The sequence below is a fragment of the Thunnus maccoyii genome, chromosome 3 (genome assembly GCF_910596095.1).
Source record: "Thunnus maccoyii chromosome 3, fThuMac1.1, whole genome shotgun sequence".
In the NCBI taxonomy this organism is placed as follows: domain Eukaryota; kingdom Metazoa; phylum Chordata; class Actinopteri; order Scombriformes; family Scombridae; genus Thunnus; species Thunnus maccoyii.
In genome coordinates, this window is record NC_056535.1 from 18,263,739 (window position 1) to 18,278,171 (window position 14,433).

The following is a 14,433-nucleotide window of genomic DNA, read 5'->3' on the forward strand; positions in this document are numbered from 1 at the left end:
TCTATATTCTAAATGCCTGCCACTGGATCGGATTCCCTACGAAATCAGACAAAACAACGCAGACCGGAAGAGCCTATGTTTACATTACATGTAGCATTATAGCAGGGAGGGAGGGAGTACAAAGACGTTACTAGGACGAGGGGAGGACATTTCTCTTCATTTGATAACATTGAAAGTAAAGTTAGACTTGTTGTCGCCTTCCCAACTCATTTTTAAAAAGATGAGAGGAAAAGAAAGAGAGCATGAGCGAGCTGAGAGCACGAGAGAGAGAAGGGCGGTGGTCGAGTGAGCTAGAGAGTGAATGAAGAGAGCGAGCGGCGGTAGCGAGAACAAAGCAGTGAATCAGAGAAATAAAACGTTCTTTTCTGATTGTTTCACAGCGGTTACATTCTAAAGCACAAACACGCCCACATCTCCGCACAACCCTGCGGGAAGGTGCTACATCGCCGTATTTGGTGTGAACGCAGTCTTATATGTAACCTAGTTGTATGAACAGTAACAAAGGCCCTGTTTACACCTGGTATTAACATGCATCTCCACATGCGTATTGAGTGACAACTTGTGATCGGATCTCACTTCCCCGCTATATATGCAAATAAACATGTACATCATTTCCCTTTGCGAAGACCAAATTCCCTATTTTTTACTGGCAGGAGGACCAGGGGTCCATGTACCCTCCATCCACAGTTGTGTTCAACCTGTTTGATAACAGGATAAACAAATATACAACGCATTGTGTGCCCCCTCACGAAAATCAATTGATTTACTCTAGTGCCGGGTCTGAACATATACATATACATATATATATTGAACAAATATAGAGTTATATCCAGCGATCTCCCCACAGCTGCGTCTCCCCATTGACACAGACACTGTACGCATTTACGCACAAGACACAGCAGCATAACTTTAATGATTATTTAAATCTCCCAACACACCATCAGGATCGGTCAGGATGTTAATTAATGCTCTGTATTCTTCAGGTCAGCTGTTACACACAGTCTAGGTTCATACAGTGAAACTTTTTGGAGTAAAGCAGCCATCCTCCTGATAAATCCTGAGCTCCGTTATGTCGAGCAGTGCAGCAAAACTGAAAACTGTAGTTATCAACTTGACAGGTCAGAGGAAACTATCCAAGGGAAACAGAATTAAACATTTAGCTTCTGAAATATTTTTTTAGACAGATGAGTGAAAAAGTTATTTTCTGGTTTTGGTTTAATTTCTATTCCAATTGCCAATGTAAAGATGAAAACGGGTTAGGGGAATAGGAAAAACAGGAAAAAATGGGAAGTTGATTTCGTTTTTTTAATTCACATGAAAAACAGAAAAAGAAAATAATGAATTTCTTTATCCTGTTATCAAACAAGCTTTGGACAGAGGGTACACGGACCAGGAGGCAGCAACGCAATTCCTGTGCCTAGTCAGCTGGAAAATAGAGGACATCAGTTGAGTTGGTGGTCCTTCAATGTGGCCCAGGACACACAGCATACACACTGCTAAAAGAATAGCCACACGCAGCCCAGACCACTTCTGAATGTGGTCTGAGCGCTCGGATCTCCATGCATCCTCAATGAGTCTTGGGTGCATTCACACCTGTACTAACAGCTGTCCACTTGTGATTGGATCACCCAAGACGCATGTTAATACCAGGTGTAAACAGGGCCAAAGTTTACTTTGTTTCACCATCGTCATATTATAATTATTAATCTTACACAGCCACAAACAGATACATTACCTCATCACTATGCATCCTACAAACAGCTGTGTTTAAAAAAACAAAAATAGTATTAAAAATAAGTTGCGTCTTTCTTTCACTCGCTTCCAAAACAGATGCACATGCTAGCCAGATCAAGATCTTTACGACACGAGGTGGTGGTGCTCATGGGAAATGCAGTCTTCATTCTGGGAAACACTACTGCTTTTGTCCAGAGGGGCTGCAAAAATCAACACAAAATGAAAGTTCCTTGTAGTAACTTTAACGCAGCTCCAATTTGTATTTCAACAGTTGTCATCATTCCTCAAACAATCCTTCACAAACAGGTCTTGCGTTCATGAGAAATTTGACTGACAGGGCGGCTTCTTGCCAGATAAAAAAGAAAAAAGAAACTGCTCCAATTTATACTTTTGATTCTGGGCTGGAGATACCATTTGGGACTTTGCGGTGAATAAGGATAATCTAAAATATCCAAATATGGAATCACCCTTGGTTATCAAGACTTTAATCAGCGCTGCCATCTTTTTGTAATTTGAGGGGAAATCCTCTTCAATAACAGATTTTGCACACATTATCCCTATAATCTGGGACAGTTCAATCAGTATTTGTGAACTATTTGTAAACAGAAACACATCTCTTACAAAGCAGGACGTGAACTCAGATTGAGCTTGTGTTGTCATCGAGAGACTAATCCTGGAACTGCAATAAATGAGATTCTATTTTTGAACAGAAAACGCCACTGATAATGTTTCTGTCAACACACTAGATGAAGAAATGGAAAGAAATATTATTCTATTATCAACAGGTCAAAGTATCGCTAAGATTTGAAATCCCAGATCTTATTTTTAACTTGCGTGTTCATATATAAACGCTTCATTCTCAAAGATCACAAAGCTTAGGAGGAAGTTCAACTTCCTTGGCATCTTTTTCTTCCGGTCTGTCCTCGCCATCACTGTAATTGTAATTCCCATTGTTGTCATCTTCGACATTATCATCCCCTTGATCGGCAACAACATGGCCGTTATCAATTTCACTGATGAGTGATAAGGGTGTGTTAGATATGCTGCAGTGAGGCAAAAGCGAAATCCATGCTAAGTAGGTTAGGGGGGTAAATCTTCAGGTCTCCAGAGGCAGAGCGCTTTCCCTCCGCGTCGCTCTGTCTGTCAGCGTCTGACAAGCTCACCAAGGCTGAGCTGAAAAATACCCATAACATCCACCTCCGCGGTTCTCTTTACTGCCATGCTCTCCTTCACTGCCTGCCATGATCTATTCTTTACTGTCTGTCTCCACTTTGGTCCACGCATTTCTTTATGTTCCTTCTCCATCTCCCCCGGCTTCCTCGTTCCAACTTTTGCAGAGACGTATGACCCACTACGCTCCCCTCTCACACACACACAAATATGCTCTTGTGCATGCATGTAAGCAAGCTTACACACACACACACACACATACACACACACATCACTTGATACATTTACATACACACATCTACAGTTCAAAAACTTATTATTTTCTCCTCTGATAGCCTGTAGGCCAGCTTAACTGACATTGCATCTTGGCTGCAATTTGCAACATGACTCACTGGAGTTGATGTGAAACTTTGTGACAGATGACACAGCCACACTTGACTCACAGTAACAGTGAAGCATAACCTAATTCAAATTAGGCAAGTGATTTATTTTAGGATGAAGGCAATAGGCTTTCTCAGCTACCTGTTAACAGCGATGACTGTTTAGATGCATCTGAATGACTGTAAATGATGGCGAGATATGTTCGCTGTGTGCAGTGGTGTTATAAAAAGCTTTCTCTGGGCGAGGCTCTGGGCATGATTTGGATGCTCACTAGTGTCTGTCAGAAAGGATGCATATAGTTTTGTTCAAATGTTATGTACAGTACATTTACTATGTAACATCTTTTTTTTTTTTAAGTAGCACTTGTTCAAGATAAGAGCCCATGATTCATTATGGCTAACAGGAGGTGACCAACACATTTATAAGCACCTCAGCAAAGAAGTGTGAGATGAAAGGTGGACCTATTAGATCATTATCAATCAAGGGGAATCACAGCTGGACTAGGAAGCCTGACAGCTCTCAACTAGCATGTAAGTAGTTCACATCCTGACTCCCATTTAGTTGGTGCAATCCAGCATGTCGGCCAATATGATAGCAATAGTCATCATCAACATTACCCACAAATGTCAGAGAAATAATTAAAACAGGACCATTGCAGCACCTAAATCACCTACTTTGATCAAAATCTAAAAATGAACATGGTTGTATGAGACCTTGTATTCCTGTTAATATACTACAGCCATATTAAGACACAGTATTTATAAGGTATGACTGACGTCACTTTTTCACATGATATCACCTCCCTCACCACCACCCACTATGGATGCTATGAATGGGTAGTGCTGTGATACAGCTGGGAGGAAAACCAGTGAATATCTTGAAAAATTAAAGGCCATTTGAATCAGCAGAGACCTGTGTGATGTACCAGAGAGTCAGAATACACGTATGACTCATACATGTTTACATATGTAACTTGCCACTGGGGAAATTATGTTACACAAAACAAAGCCTGAGGGCATCTAGACACTTGGTCCTATTTAAAAGCAGAATTTGACAGCCTGTTAAAAATCAACAGGACTTTGAAGCATATCCTGGTTGTCTGTGTGGACAGATTTGTGAAAATATTTTGTTTTTATTACATTTCATTCAGAAATACGTGCGCTTCTCTCCTTTTTAGCCTTTGGCAGTCTGTAAAAACGTATGCCTGAATTCATTCTAAATTTATTTGTGCAGTCGATTGCACAACTGTTTTTTCTTTTATTTTGTTTTTTTTTTTTTTTTACTATTTTACCAGAGTTTTAGATGTTTTTGTTTTCCATCTGAATGCACCATGGCAGATGCTGACTGTGTAACTCAAAGTGGAGTGACAGTGGCGACATTCTTGTATTCATTCATCCTCCTGCATTTCTTCTATATTATCTTTGTTCATGTAGCAGGTTGGTTGTTCAGTAACTCTGATCAAACTGGAGGGGAAAAGAACGAAAAGTTCCTATAAAGAAAAATAATAGCACTGTCATCATTCTTGTGAATCTCAGCCGAGCAGCACTACCTACCTCTGTGAGGTGAGGGTTGGGGTTAAAGCCACACTGGTTGCACACCATGGAGCGGCACTGTGTGCAGGTGTTGAAGGTGAGCTTGTCGTCCCCAGTGCCCATCAGGTCAGTGGTTTTGCAGACGGGGCACAGTTTGCTGCTGGGCATGGGTGCAATTTGAGGCACGGAGTAAGGAGAGGTGGGGACACTGCCTCGGTCCGGGGAAACAGAAGGGGACCTCCCAGTCCTGCTGCTACCCACATCCACCTGCAGACTCTTCCTGGCCACGTGACCCTGGCCCTGCTGCTCTCCATGAGGTGCGGAAGACTGAGGGGTGTCGTGCGAGGCCAACCTGTCCCCTGTCCCATGACCGCTCTGGACTCCCGCTTTAGGTCCCTGGTCTGACGGAGGTGGTCTGGCAGAGAGAGTAAAGAGAACACAGAATGTTAGAAAGGCTTACAACTGGTTTGGTTTGATATAGTGCAGAGGCTGGGCATGCGCAGGCATGTGCTACCAATCGCAGGAGCGCTCCTGGCTAATTAACAATCTAATGACACGGTGAGGAGACTGAGGAGGTTTCTGCTGCATGAAAAACAACTGACTAATTGGGCAAGTTTGCTAAGTTTGCTTCTGTCCTTATTGTTTAGTTGTTATCAGTTGAAAACATATAGTAGTGCCTTACCAGACTTAGATGTTGTTCAGTCCTATTAATGTTGTTTTTAAGCTGATATACTTATGTTATCTTAACCAAAGTAAGTAGTCGTTGAGAGATTTGAAGGTGATTACCAAACCGTTGTCTCTGTTAGGCTGTAAATGAATGTTATAGTCTGTTGTGATCAGTGTTATATGTGCTGGCAGGCCATTCACATTTCCTGTATGTAAAATACTTACCAGGCATTAGTAGATCACCTCTTTACAATAAGCAATTTCTGGAGTTTGCACTGCATTGTTAATGTGTGTTTTTTGCTATTTTCCTTATGTACAGATAATGCAGATGCCTACTCTGGGATCATACTGTTGTGCTGTATGTTATTGAATTCACACAGTTATCCATCCTGACTTCTTGTGTTTTGATTGACACTCCGGAGCCAGGGCCATCCTATATGTCTAGATCTATTCTTATCCTATTTTACATTGTGGTCCTTCGAACCAGATTCTGGCCCCATCTCCAGTCGCAAGATGGATTCTACTGAACAAGGGGAGGAAATATGTGCGCCACCATCCACCCGTCCCAAGCGTGATATTCATCTTCCGCTCCACCTGGCAGACTATGAAGTTAGCACCCCTCGGCCACAGAGCTATTTCAACATCATCTGCCCTTAACTCACATACAGCCCAGCATGGCAACAGCCCCGAAGAGGAAAGCCCCAATGTGGTATACCTAACAGAGGGTGCAGCTGGCCGGATATCTCCAGACCCTCTATCCACTGCCTCAATCTCTCCTCGAGAGGAGCCACAGATGACATCCCATCCCTGCAGCCTGTACGTCCAGGAACAGAGGATTAAATCCAAAACCGGTTTATAGCAACTGCCCATCATAATCCACTAGTACAGTCATCATCATCTCATCGTAATGTGATGCCCAGCTACTCCACCCTATCCTGCTGGCCACATATAATCAGAAATGGCGCCTTAAATGCATTCACAGTGCACTCCCAGTTCTGTCTCACAGGCACAGACGCACCAGAGACATCCTCCTGATAATTGGGCTCCTTTATAAGAAAATATCACAGAGCGAACAGAGTCAGCCTTTACTGCAAACGTTATGATTGACTGTCTTGACAGGATGATGCAGGAGCTACAGGTCATTAAAGGGTGTACTACTTCTAGTCCCCCTCCAAAACCGGAACATAGCCCACCTGAGAAGGACAGCCCTTACTCACACCATAGCCAACCAAATACTCCACCACAACACCTAGGCCAGGGTCAGTTTTCTGCACCACAAAGAGATGGATACCGAGCTGACCATTACGCAGCAGTGCAACAACCTCTACTGTAGAACCAGTCCCCGCACGGTCCGCACCATCTTATCTGACACATCCATCATATGCTTATTTTGTTGCTTCACTATGGTCCAGACAGGCAGACAAACAGAGGAAATGCATCTCCAGGGCATCCACCAGCACCTTTACATGGGGGACCCAAGAAGCCCACCATACCAGACTTTGTCCACTGCGACCCTAGTGTATTCGCAAGACTCAAGGTAGCCTTGGAGAACCTCCTCCCACTGGATGACACTGAATTATTTAAGTACCAGATCCTGATAGACCGCTTTAAGTCCTCGATACAGAAGGCGGATATTAGACCTGGGCCCTATATGTTTAACTGATTCAAAAGAAACCCCATCTTAAGCACAGCAAATTCCATGATAATGTTCCTTTTTGATACCTCTGTACTTGACAAAGAGTTACTTTGGCCTTGAAACATTTTACTTTTACTAATATAATAAAAGTGAAAATTGAAAGGTTTCTACAGAGTTGCAAGTCCTTGAGAGGCAGAAATCACAAAAATGAGCATGAGCACAAATTTACAAAGACACGTAGCGGAAATTTACTCCAGTCCACAGCAGCCCCTTAATCACACACATTACATTGACATCATCACAAACTTTCCATTCTTTACGCATTAAATCTATCCCATCAAATTAATCAAATTAAACCATTTCAGCTTAATTTTTCTTTCATCAATCTTCATTTACATCAGCAGCAATGCTCGCTGTAAAACGTCACCGCAGCAACCTTTTGGGGTGATCGAGAGAAAGACTGAGGGGGATGATGAGAGAAGAATGGCGAGTGGGTGAGTAACAATGAGTAAGGGAAAAATGGAGTTAGTGATCGAGGGGAATAATGAAAATAAGTAGAGGAACATTAGTCACTAATTCATGCTGTATTGATGAGCTTTATTTATTCTGTAGAGCTTGTATCCTTTTACTGCTGCATTGCAAATATAAAATTGAACTTATATACTACTTAATTTCAAAAAACTGCAGTACTCCTTCTCGTGTGGTATATCTTAGAACCCTTCAGCTCTCAGAAGCTTTACATACCGTTGAAAGATTTTACTGTTGTTCATGGTGTGATATCAGACTACTCAAAACGTTGGCCAACAGAGAGGCAAATGCTGAATATTTTATATCGTCTCTATCCGTTTCTGTGAAGTGCTCCTTGTGGCTTGTTTCCACTCTTTGAAGCTGTTGTGTTCAGGCCTCAGCGATGTGTTCGGCTGGAACAAAGGTAGTGTATGAGACAACAGTATTGTAAACTTTCGGTTGTCTTGCTCATTCTGGCCCTCAGGCATTAATGCAAATAGTCGAATAGGGATGGAGGATTTCCACTGTCACAACAACTTAGACCTTGTATTGTCATGCCCGTCATCTTCAAAGACAGTCTCAGCAGCGTCTCTGCATCCACAGTGAGAGGAGGGTGGAAATAAAGGGAGGAATAAAGGAATTAAAATAGAGCATCCTAGCAATTGTGAGTCACTGCTGATGACTTGAGCTACTGCACAACTCCAACCTTGTTCAAACTATCACTGGACTGTTATATTTGCAACTGACTGCGTGCTGACCACCACTCTCGCTCTGTTTGAGGCTAAAATGGACTTTGGAGAATAATGCTAAAGCTACCGACCACTTATCCAAGTCTAAATCTTATATGCTAGTGTCCTCACAAGATAGAAGGTAATACCTCATAATAATTATCACTTGAATAGCAAAAGACACCAAGTGGAGTCTCTTGTGATTTATGCAAAGCCTCGGGCATGACTTAATAAGATTCACAAAAGACTTCAAACTGGAAGACACCTTTTCAAAAGATTTCTTTAGATATTCTCATCCATCAGCAAATGAGAGTCCATTGAGAACAACTTGTGGCTTTGTGTCTAAAGCGCCGCAAATTGCTTGCTTTATCACAAAGTGAATATTGAAGGGGTTTATAAGCTGCCACTCTTCTGTAACAGTAGTTCCTTGTGAAACTCTCTATCGTGAGGAAACAGAAAGAGAGTTGGATTCTCTACGCAGCCTCACTAATGTGACCATATCACAGTGTCACTACTGAACAAGTCAACATGGACAGCGTAAGAATTAACACAGCAGCTATAGGACGATATCAATCATAGAATATGTTGTATATACTCGTGTTGTAGGCACACAAGCTCGCAGTGGAGCTGATGTTTTGAACAGAGTTAGCTTTGTCAACCAGCACAGGTTGGAACCAACAAGCCACGACAAGCCAATCAACATTTATCAGTAGCAGAATATGGTGCCTGTCTCCATCCACAGTAAATGTGTTGGTTTATTTGCTTTAACACACACCATCACACAGCTGGATATATTAACATTTTTTTAAACATATGAATACCAGCTTTACAAAATACACAATATTTTAAGGTTCACTGATGTATGCAAGTGTCGGAGCCTCTCTTGTTTCTGACACAATAACTTTGTTTGATGATGTTAAAATCCATTTTCCAGTTGAATACAGAGTAAGAGGATTCTTTCAATATCAAATCAAATGGAAGTTTGATTTGATCAGCAGCCATGTTTAGCGTCCTCCAGCAGTGTTGTATCCACAACCACGTTTTAACTGACAATACTAATTCTGAGAGTGTGAATCCAAGTAGTGACTGGTACAAAGTGTGGACCCATTACACTACTTTGAAAGGGTTTACTGAAAAATAGAGAGCTTTTCAAGTAAACAATTATCATCAAAATCATTTACAAATAAAATATGTACATTTTCCACCATATAAATCTATTATCCTTTTAAAACAGTTGCCTTGCACTGAAATCTGATATGTCAAATATAGCATGTCCCCCAGTACAGGGCAAATTATCTAATAGATGGCTACTTGACTAGCTGGACACAGTATATATGTATCAGTATCTCTGTAATAGAGATGCTATATGTTTCTTATTGATTTATACCTATGTCCTGTGGAAATGAAACTGAGTAGTTCAGGTTTCAGAGTGAAATCCATCTGGTGCCTTTAATTTTGTAATATTTATAGGTTTAAAGTAGAAATATACTGTATGCATTAGACTTGCTTACGTACATGTTTAAATGCACCTTTTGTTTTAAATGACCAAATGCATGTTAAGGGTATCACGCTGAGTGTAAATCCACTATGAAAATTTCTCTTCATCAACTGTTGTTTTCACAAAGTTTCCAGCATGTCACTGACTGAACTTTTGGAAGTAGAAAATGGAAAGATGTAATGACTTTTTTCAGAAGAAAATAGTTTTAGTTTTCAGCTTTATAATTATTCGGCAAGTCAGATTGAACTTTGTCATGCTGTGGCTGCTGGGCCCTCGGCTGTTATACAAGATGTTTGCTGTGTTCAAGTGCTTTTCATAAGCTCCCGTTACCAAGGTTAAAGTGGAACAAAAAGAACTTGACACACATTGAAGAAATTTCTGTCAAAAATAATGAAAAATGAATCTGTTTAAAGATGTGGTGTTTGGTAGATGTTGTTAGCTTTCAGAACTTGAGCAGCAAATAACTACTTTGTGCTGCAGACACAGTAAATGAAAAGGAATCAACTTAAATCAAGGATGTTACAATATGTACTAAACTAATTATTACAGTGTCTCTGACAGAGTGTCAGACAGAGGTAGATAGGACACTTCTTATTTTCATTATTTGCAGACATTTCATCATTTAGCATCAGACACCCTAAAAAAATAATGAATGAGCAGTTGAGAGACTGATAAGGGGAAAATTGACTGTCGAGATACATATATATATATCCTATAATGGTCAAATGCAAATGCAGGAGCTGTGGTGCGTCATATAAGAAACGTCACATGATGTGAGCTACGTCAAAATCACTACAAGTGGTCCTTAAACAATGATCCTGAAGATGGCACACAAACTGTGTATTACAGCCATGTTTTGTTTTATAATGATTGTTGTGGTGTCACTCAGATGGGTGGCAGGCACACCAGTGTGTCTGCTTGCAACTAGACTAACCGCTGTGTCTGTTCTGCTAATATACTCAGTGTGGCGCATGACAGTTGAGCAGACTTCAGCTTCAGCCACAGCTTAGTCTCTGTATCTTCGACCATGAAACCATGAAACACACTGGGAAGTATGTGTGGATTTAGTCAACTTCATCACCAAGTATAACGTTAAAAATTTAATATATTTCTTTCAGAATTTCAAGCATTTTAAGTCATTGTGACACAAAACTTGCAGCATTTTGCCACTGAAGTTAAAATGCCAAGAAAATGCAAAAAAAAAAAAAAAAGTGTTCTAAATAAGATTACACAGCTTTCACAAGCTTGGATGCTGTATAGTGTCTAAGTTTGGAATCTGAACAACAACACTACACTGCCAATATCTCATAGGTAGCTATTCATCTTGTGTTTCCCACAGCTGTCATAGTGTCATAAATAATACGAAAGCTGCTTTTGCATTATTTGTTTGAGTTGCGACAACCATTTGGTATGTGTAGGCTACACACTATTGCTAAGGGTAAATTAATTATGAGGGCATACTGTTTGAACACTGTGTCTTAGAACATGACTGTGTCAATTATTTTCACCGGTTTTATGAGCTCTAGCTTTGTTTGGGTTTGTAATAGAATTTTGATTTATATTGATTTATGCGGCTTAATGATTTAAAGCCAATGTCAATGGCGTATGTTGAACATGCTGACTTATAACATATGCTGCTACATGATGGAGCAAGCGTAGGTCTTCGCTAATTCAGCTGTTAAACAGAAAACAATGAGACGACAATATAGCAGCGACACACTGAGCACATTGTCGTAAACACAGGAAATATGTGGGGCGCGCAACACAAGGCAGTATTTCTTGCGATTCTGAATGCTTGTCAGTTATGGTCATCAGGTCAGGATGACTGTGCACTTGGTCAAAGCTGTTATGATTAGAGAAGAAAACAACCATTGTGATGCTTTGTGAAATAGTAGAGTAGGGTGACTCCCTTAGCTTCATGGATTCTTATGTATGTTCAGATTTTGCTCTTTGACTGCGATGAATAAAACATAATATGGCCTGAAATAGAGCAAAAAGGCCTAAATGGAATTCACTTCTGAATAAGGTTATATATAGCATATTATGTCCCCATTCATATTAATAGGCTAACTCATAAAATGCTGCACCTCATTTTAATTAAGATGAAAGTCTCCTATCTACAGTTTCAACCACTGTTTCATTGTTTCTTACAAGTTCTTTGTGGGAGAGTATTCTCAGACTGAATGTGGGGCCGTGATCTTAAGAAAACCATTTTAATCAGCCATATGATATACTCTCTCTCTCTCTGTCTCTTTCTCTCACCCTCCCTCTCTCTGTCTCTTTTGCACACTCAGTCTCTCAGCACTCACCATCACTTTATGAGACACCTTAGGGTGGGTACAAAAGATACAAAATCAAGATATAAAAGAATCACGAGGCTACATGGGAGCTATGAACTTCCAACCTGCCCCTCAGTGAATATACAAGATGAACAGTGAATGTTTTTTTTCCCTAATAGAAACATGGAGAAGACTATTAAACACTATTAAAGGTATATGATTTTCTAATTACTGTGGCAGACTCCTTGCAACCATTTTCTGTAATAGCAGAAATCACACAATAAGTCAGTGACGAAGGAAGGGTTTGTAGCACAAAGAAAGCTAGACATCTATTTGGATGGCAGGCTAACATACGGGTACAGAGAGACTGTAAACAGGTGTGGCAAATACAAGACGCAGCTGTGCCTTTTGCTTGTGCGTATTCAGGTCTACAACTGTTGAACTGTGTAATTAAGGCAATATCAGATCTTGTTGGATGGCTAATCCCTCCCACACACCCAAACAGAAAAATACAGACCTACAGGCTACTACATGTGACTAAACACTTTTCTTTTTCTTGGAAAAGGCCAATATTTGAATAACTTCCATTGCTTTGTTATAACCCAACAATGGGGTTTACTAATGTGACAGCCAAATAAGGAAATATTGTCATGTAAGGCTGACATAACACTGTCAATGTCTGCGCTCAGTGTCTGGGTTTCTTATGGAGAGATGCACTCCTCCAGAAGAAATGAAGCCTTTTTTTCTGTGCAGCTGATGGTGGTGAAAAACAATTTCCACTGGCTGCATATTGATTTGGATTGAGATCTGATAAGTGAGGCAGCTATATGGCATATAAATATATATATATGTATATATATATATATATATATGCGTTATGGTCCTGTGCTCACAATGACGCCGGTGTTATCTGATGATAGCATTGTCATCAACGCTGACATCAAGATACGGACGTCTCATCACCAGGAGGAAGGTGATTTCTCAGAATGACTTTGAATTCAATGATGTCGAAGCATGTTCAGGAAATGAACCAGTAATGGAGCCCACCATGCTTCAACGTGAGATCCAATACACTTTGCATCATTGATATCCTCTATTTCTTTATCAACTGAAGCTGTGAGAATATTAATATTTCTGAAATTCATCCCTAAGTGTTTACATTTACTTGGCACTGCCTCACTATGAGGAAAAAACGTCGCTCGTTCATTCATGATATTTAGCTAGTGATGCCTCAACACAGACAGCGTGAAAACGGGCGTAGAAATCCCTTATTGTAACGTTTGAAAGCCATATTATTTATATTATTGATTCTACATCGAAAGCGTTGCATATTAGATTTGAGTTCGACCCAAATTAACGTTGACTAATGGGGTGGTGCTGCCAGAAAAAAAAAAGCGAAAATGGGTCTCAAAAGGGGGTGGTGAATTGTGTTGACAAGGATATTGAAATAAATAATTAAGAACCCATTCAAGTCTATCTCCACGCAGTCGGATGATCCTATAGCTATCTACGCTCCACATCGCACAGATGTACGGAACACGGCACGCTGCCTCCCTGATTTCTCTCCACAGCTCGGCGGAGAAGCGTCCTAGCTATCGCGGCTACCTGTTAATCCCCGGCCCGGGTCCAGCCCCACTTCCTCCGGCTGGCGCTCCATTGCTCGGCTTGATGAGCTGTCCAGAGTCCGGTGGTGCTGAAATGGAAGCCGGAGCCCCCGCTGCAGGGACGGCGGGGCCGGGCTGTCCCGCCTGTCCCTCCCCTTCCATACTCGCCTCGTTCCCCATCGCCTCGGGATAGGTGTCGACGCGGAGAAACGCTGTTGTAGACGATTCTACAGCTGTGACAAAAACTCAAATGAAACTCAGCGCTGCTCCCCTTCCGCCATCATCACCTACAATTCAGCATCCCCGCACGGAGCACGCGCGTTGACGGAGAGGGTGAGGGAGCGCGCTGACGCAAAGGGTGGGAACTGGAGTGCCTCGTACGTGCGCGCTCACAGCGCTCGGTTATCTCGAGTCACCACGCAAATACCTCTGAGCCCTGAGCGGCACATGACTGGAGACCACTGGGACCTCTCAGATTCAGTTCACGGCTATCTAGGATGCACAGTGGTTCTCAAAGCGGGGTCCGGGGATCCCCAGGGGTCCTTGAGGGGTTTCCAAGGGGTCCCCAGCAAAAAGGGGAATAATTTATTTTCACTATAATTCCATCCATATGTAACACAGTGACAGAATGTATGACTATTTTGGTCATGGGTTTCATAAAAGCAAAAATCTTATCAGATCTTATCAGGTCCGTGGTC

At 41.4% G+C, this 14,433-nt stretch overlaps 1 protein-coding gene across 3 annotated transcripts in view; it reads right to left on the minus strand.

Moving 5' to 3' along the window:
- Window positions 1-14,035, minus strand: part of bsnb (bassoon (presynaptic cytomatrix protein) b) — a 65,686-nt gene extending 51,651 nt beyond the window's left edge. For all 3 annotated transcript variants that reach the window (XM_042406283.1, XM_042406284.1, XM_042406285.1), the window contains exons 1-2: window positions 13,737-14,035; window positions 4,839-5,232 (exon numbers count right to left, since the gene is read on the minus strand). In XM_042406283.1, coding sequence (XP_042262217.1) covers window positions 4,839-5,232; window positions 13,737-13,915 — 573 coding nt within the window. In that variant the 5' untranslated portion in view covers window positions 13,916-14,035. The remainder of the gene's footprint in view (window positions 1-4,838; window positions 5,233-13,736) is intronic.
- Between the last annotated feature and the right edge of the window lie 398 nt (window positions 14,036-14,433).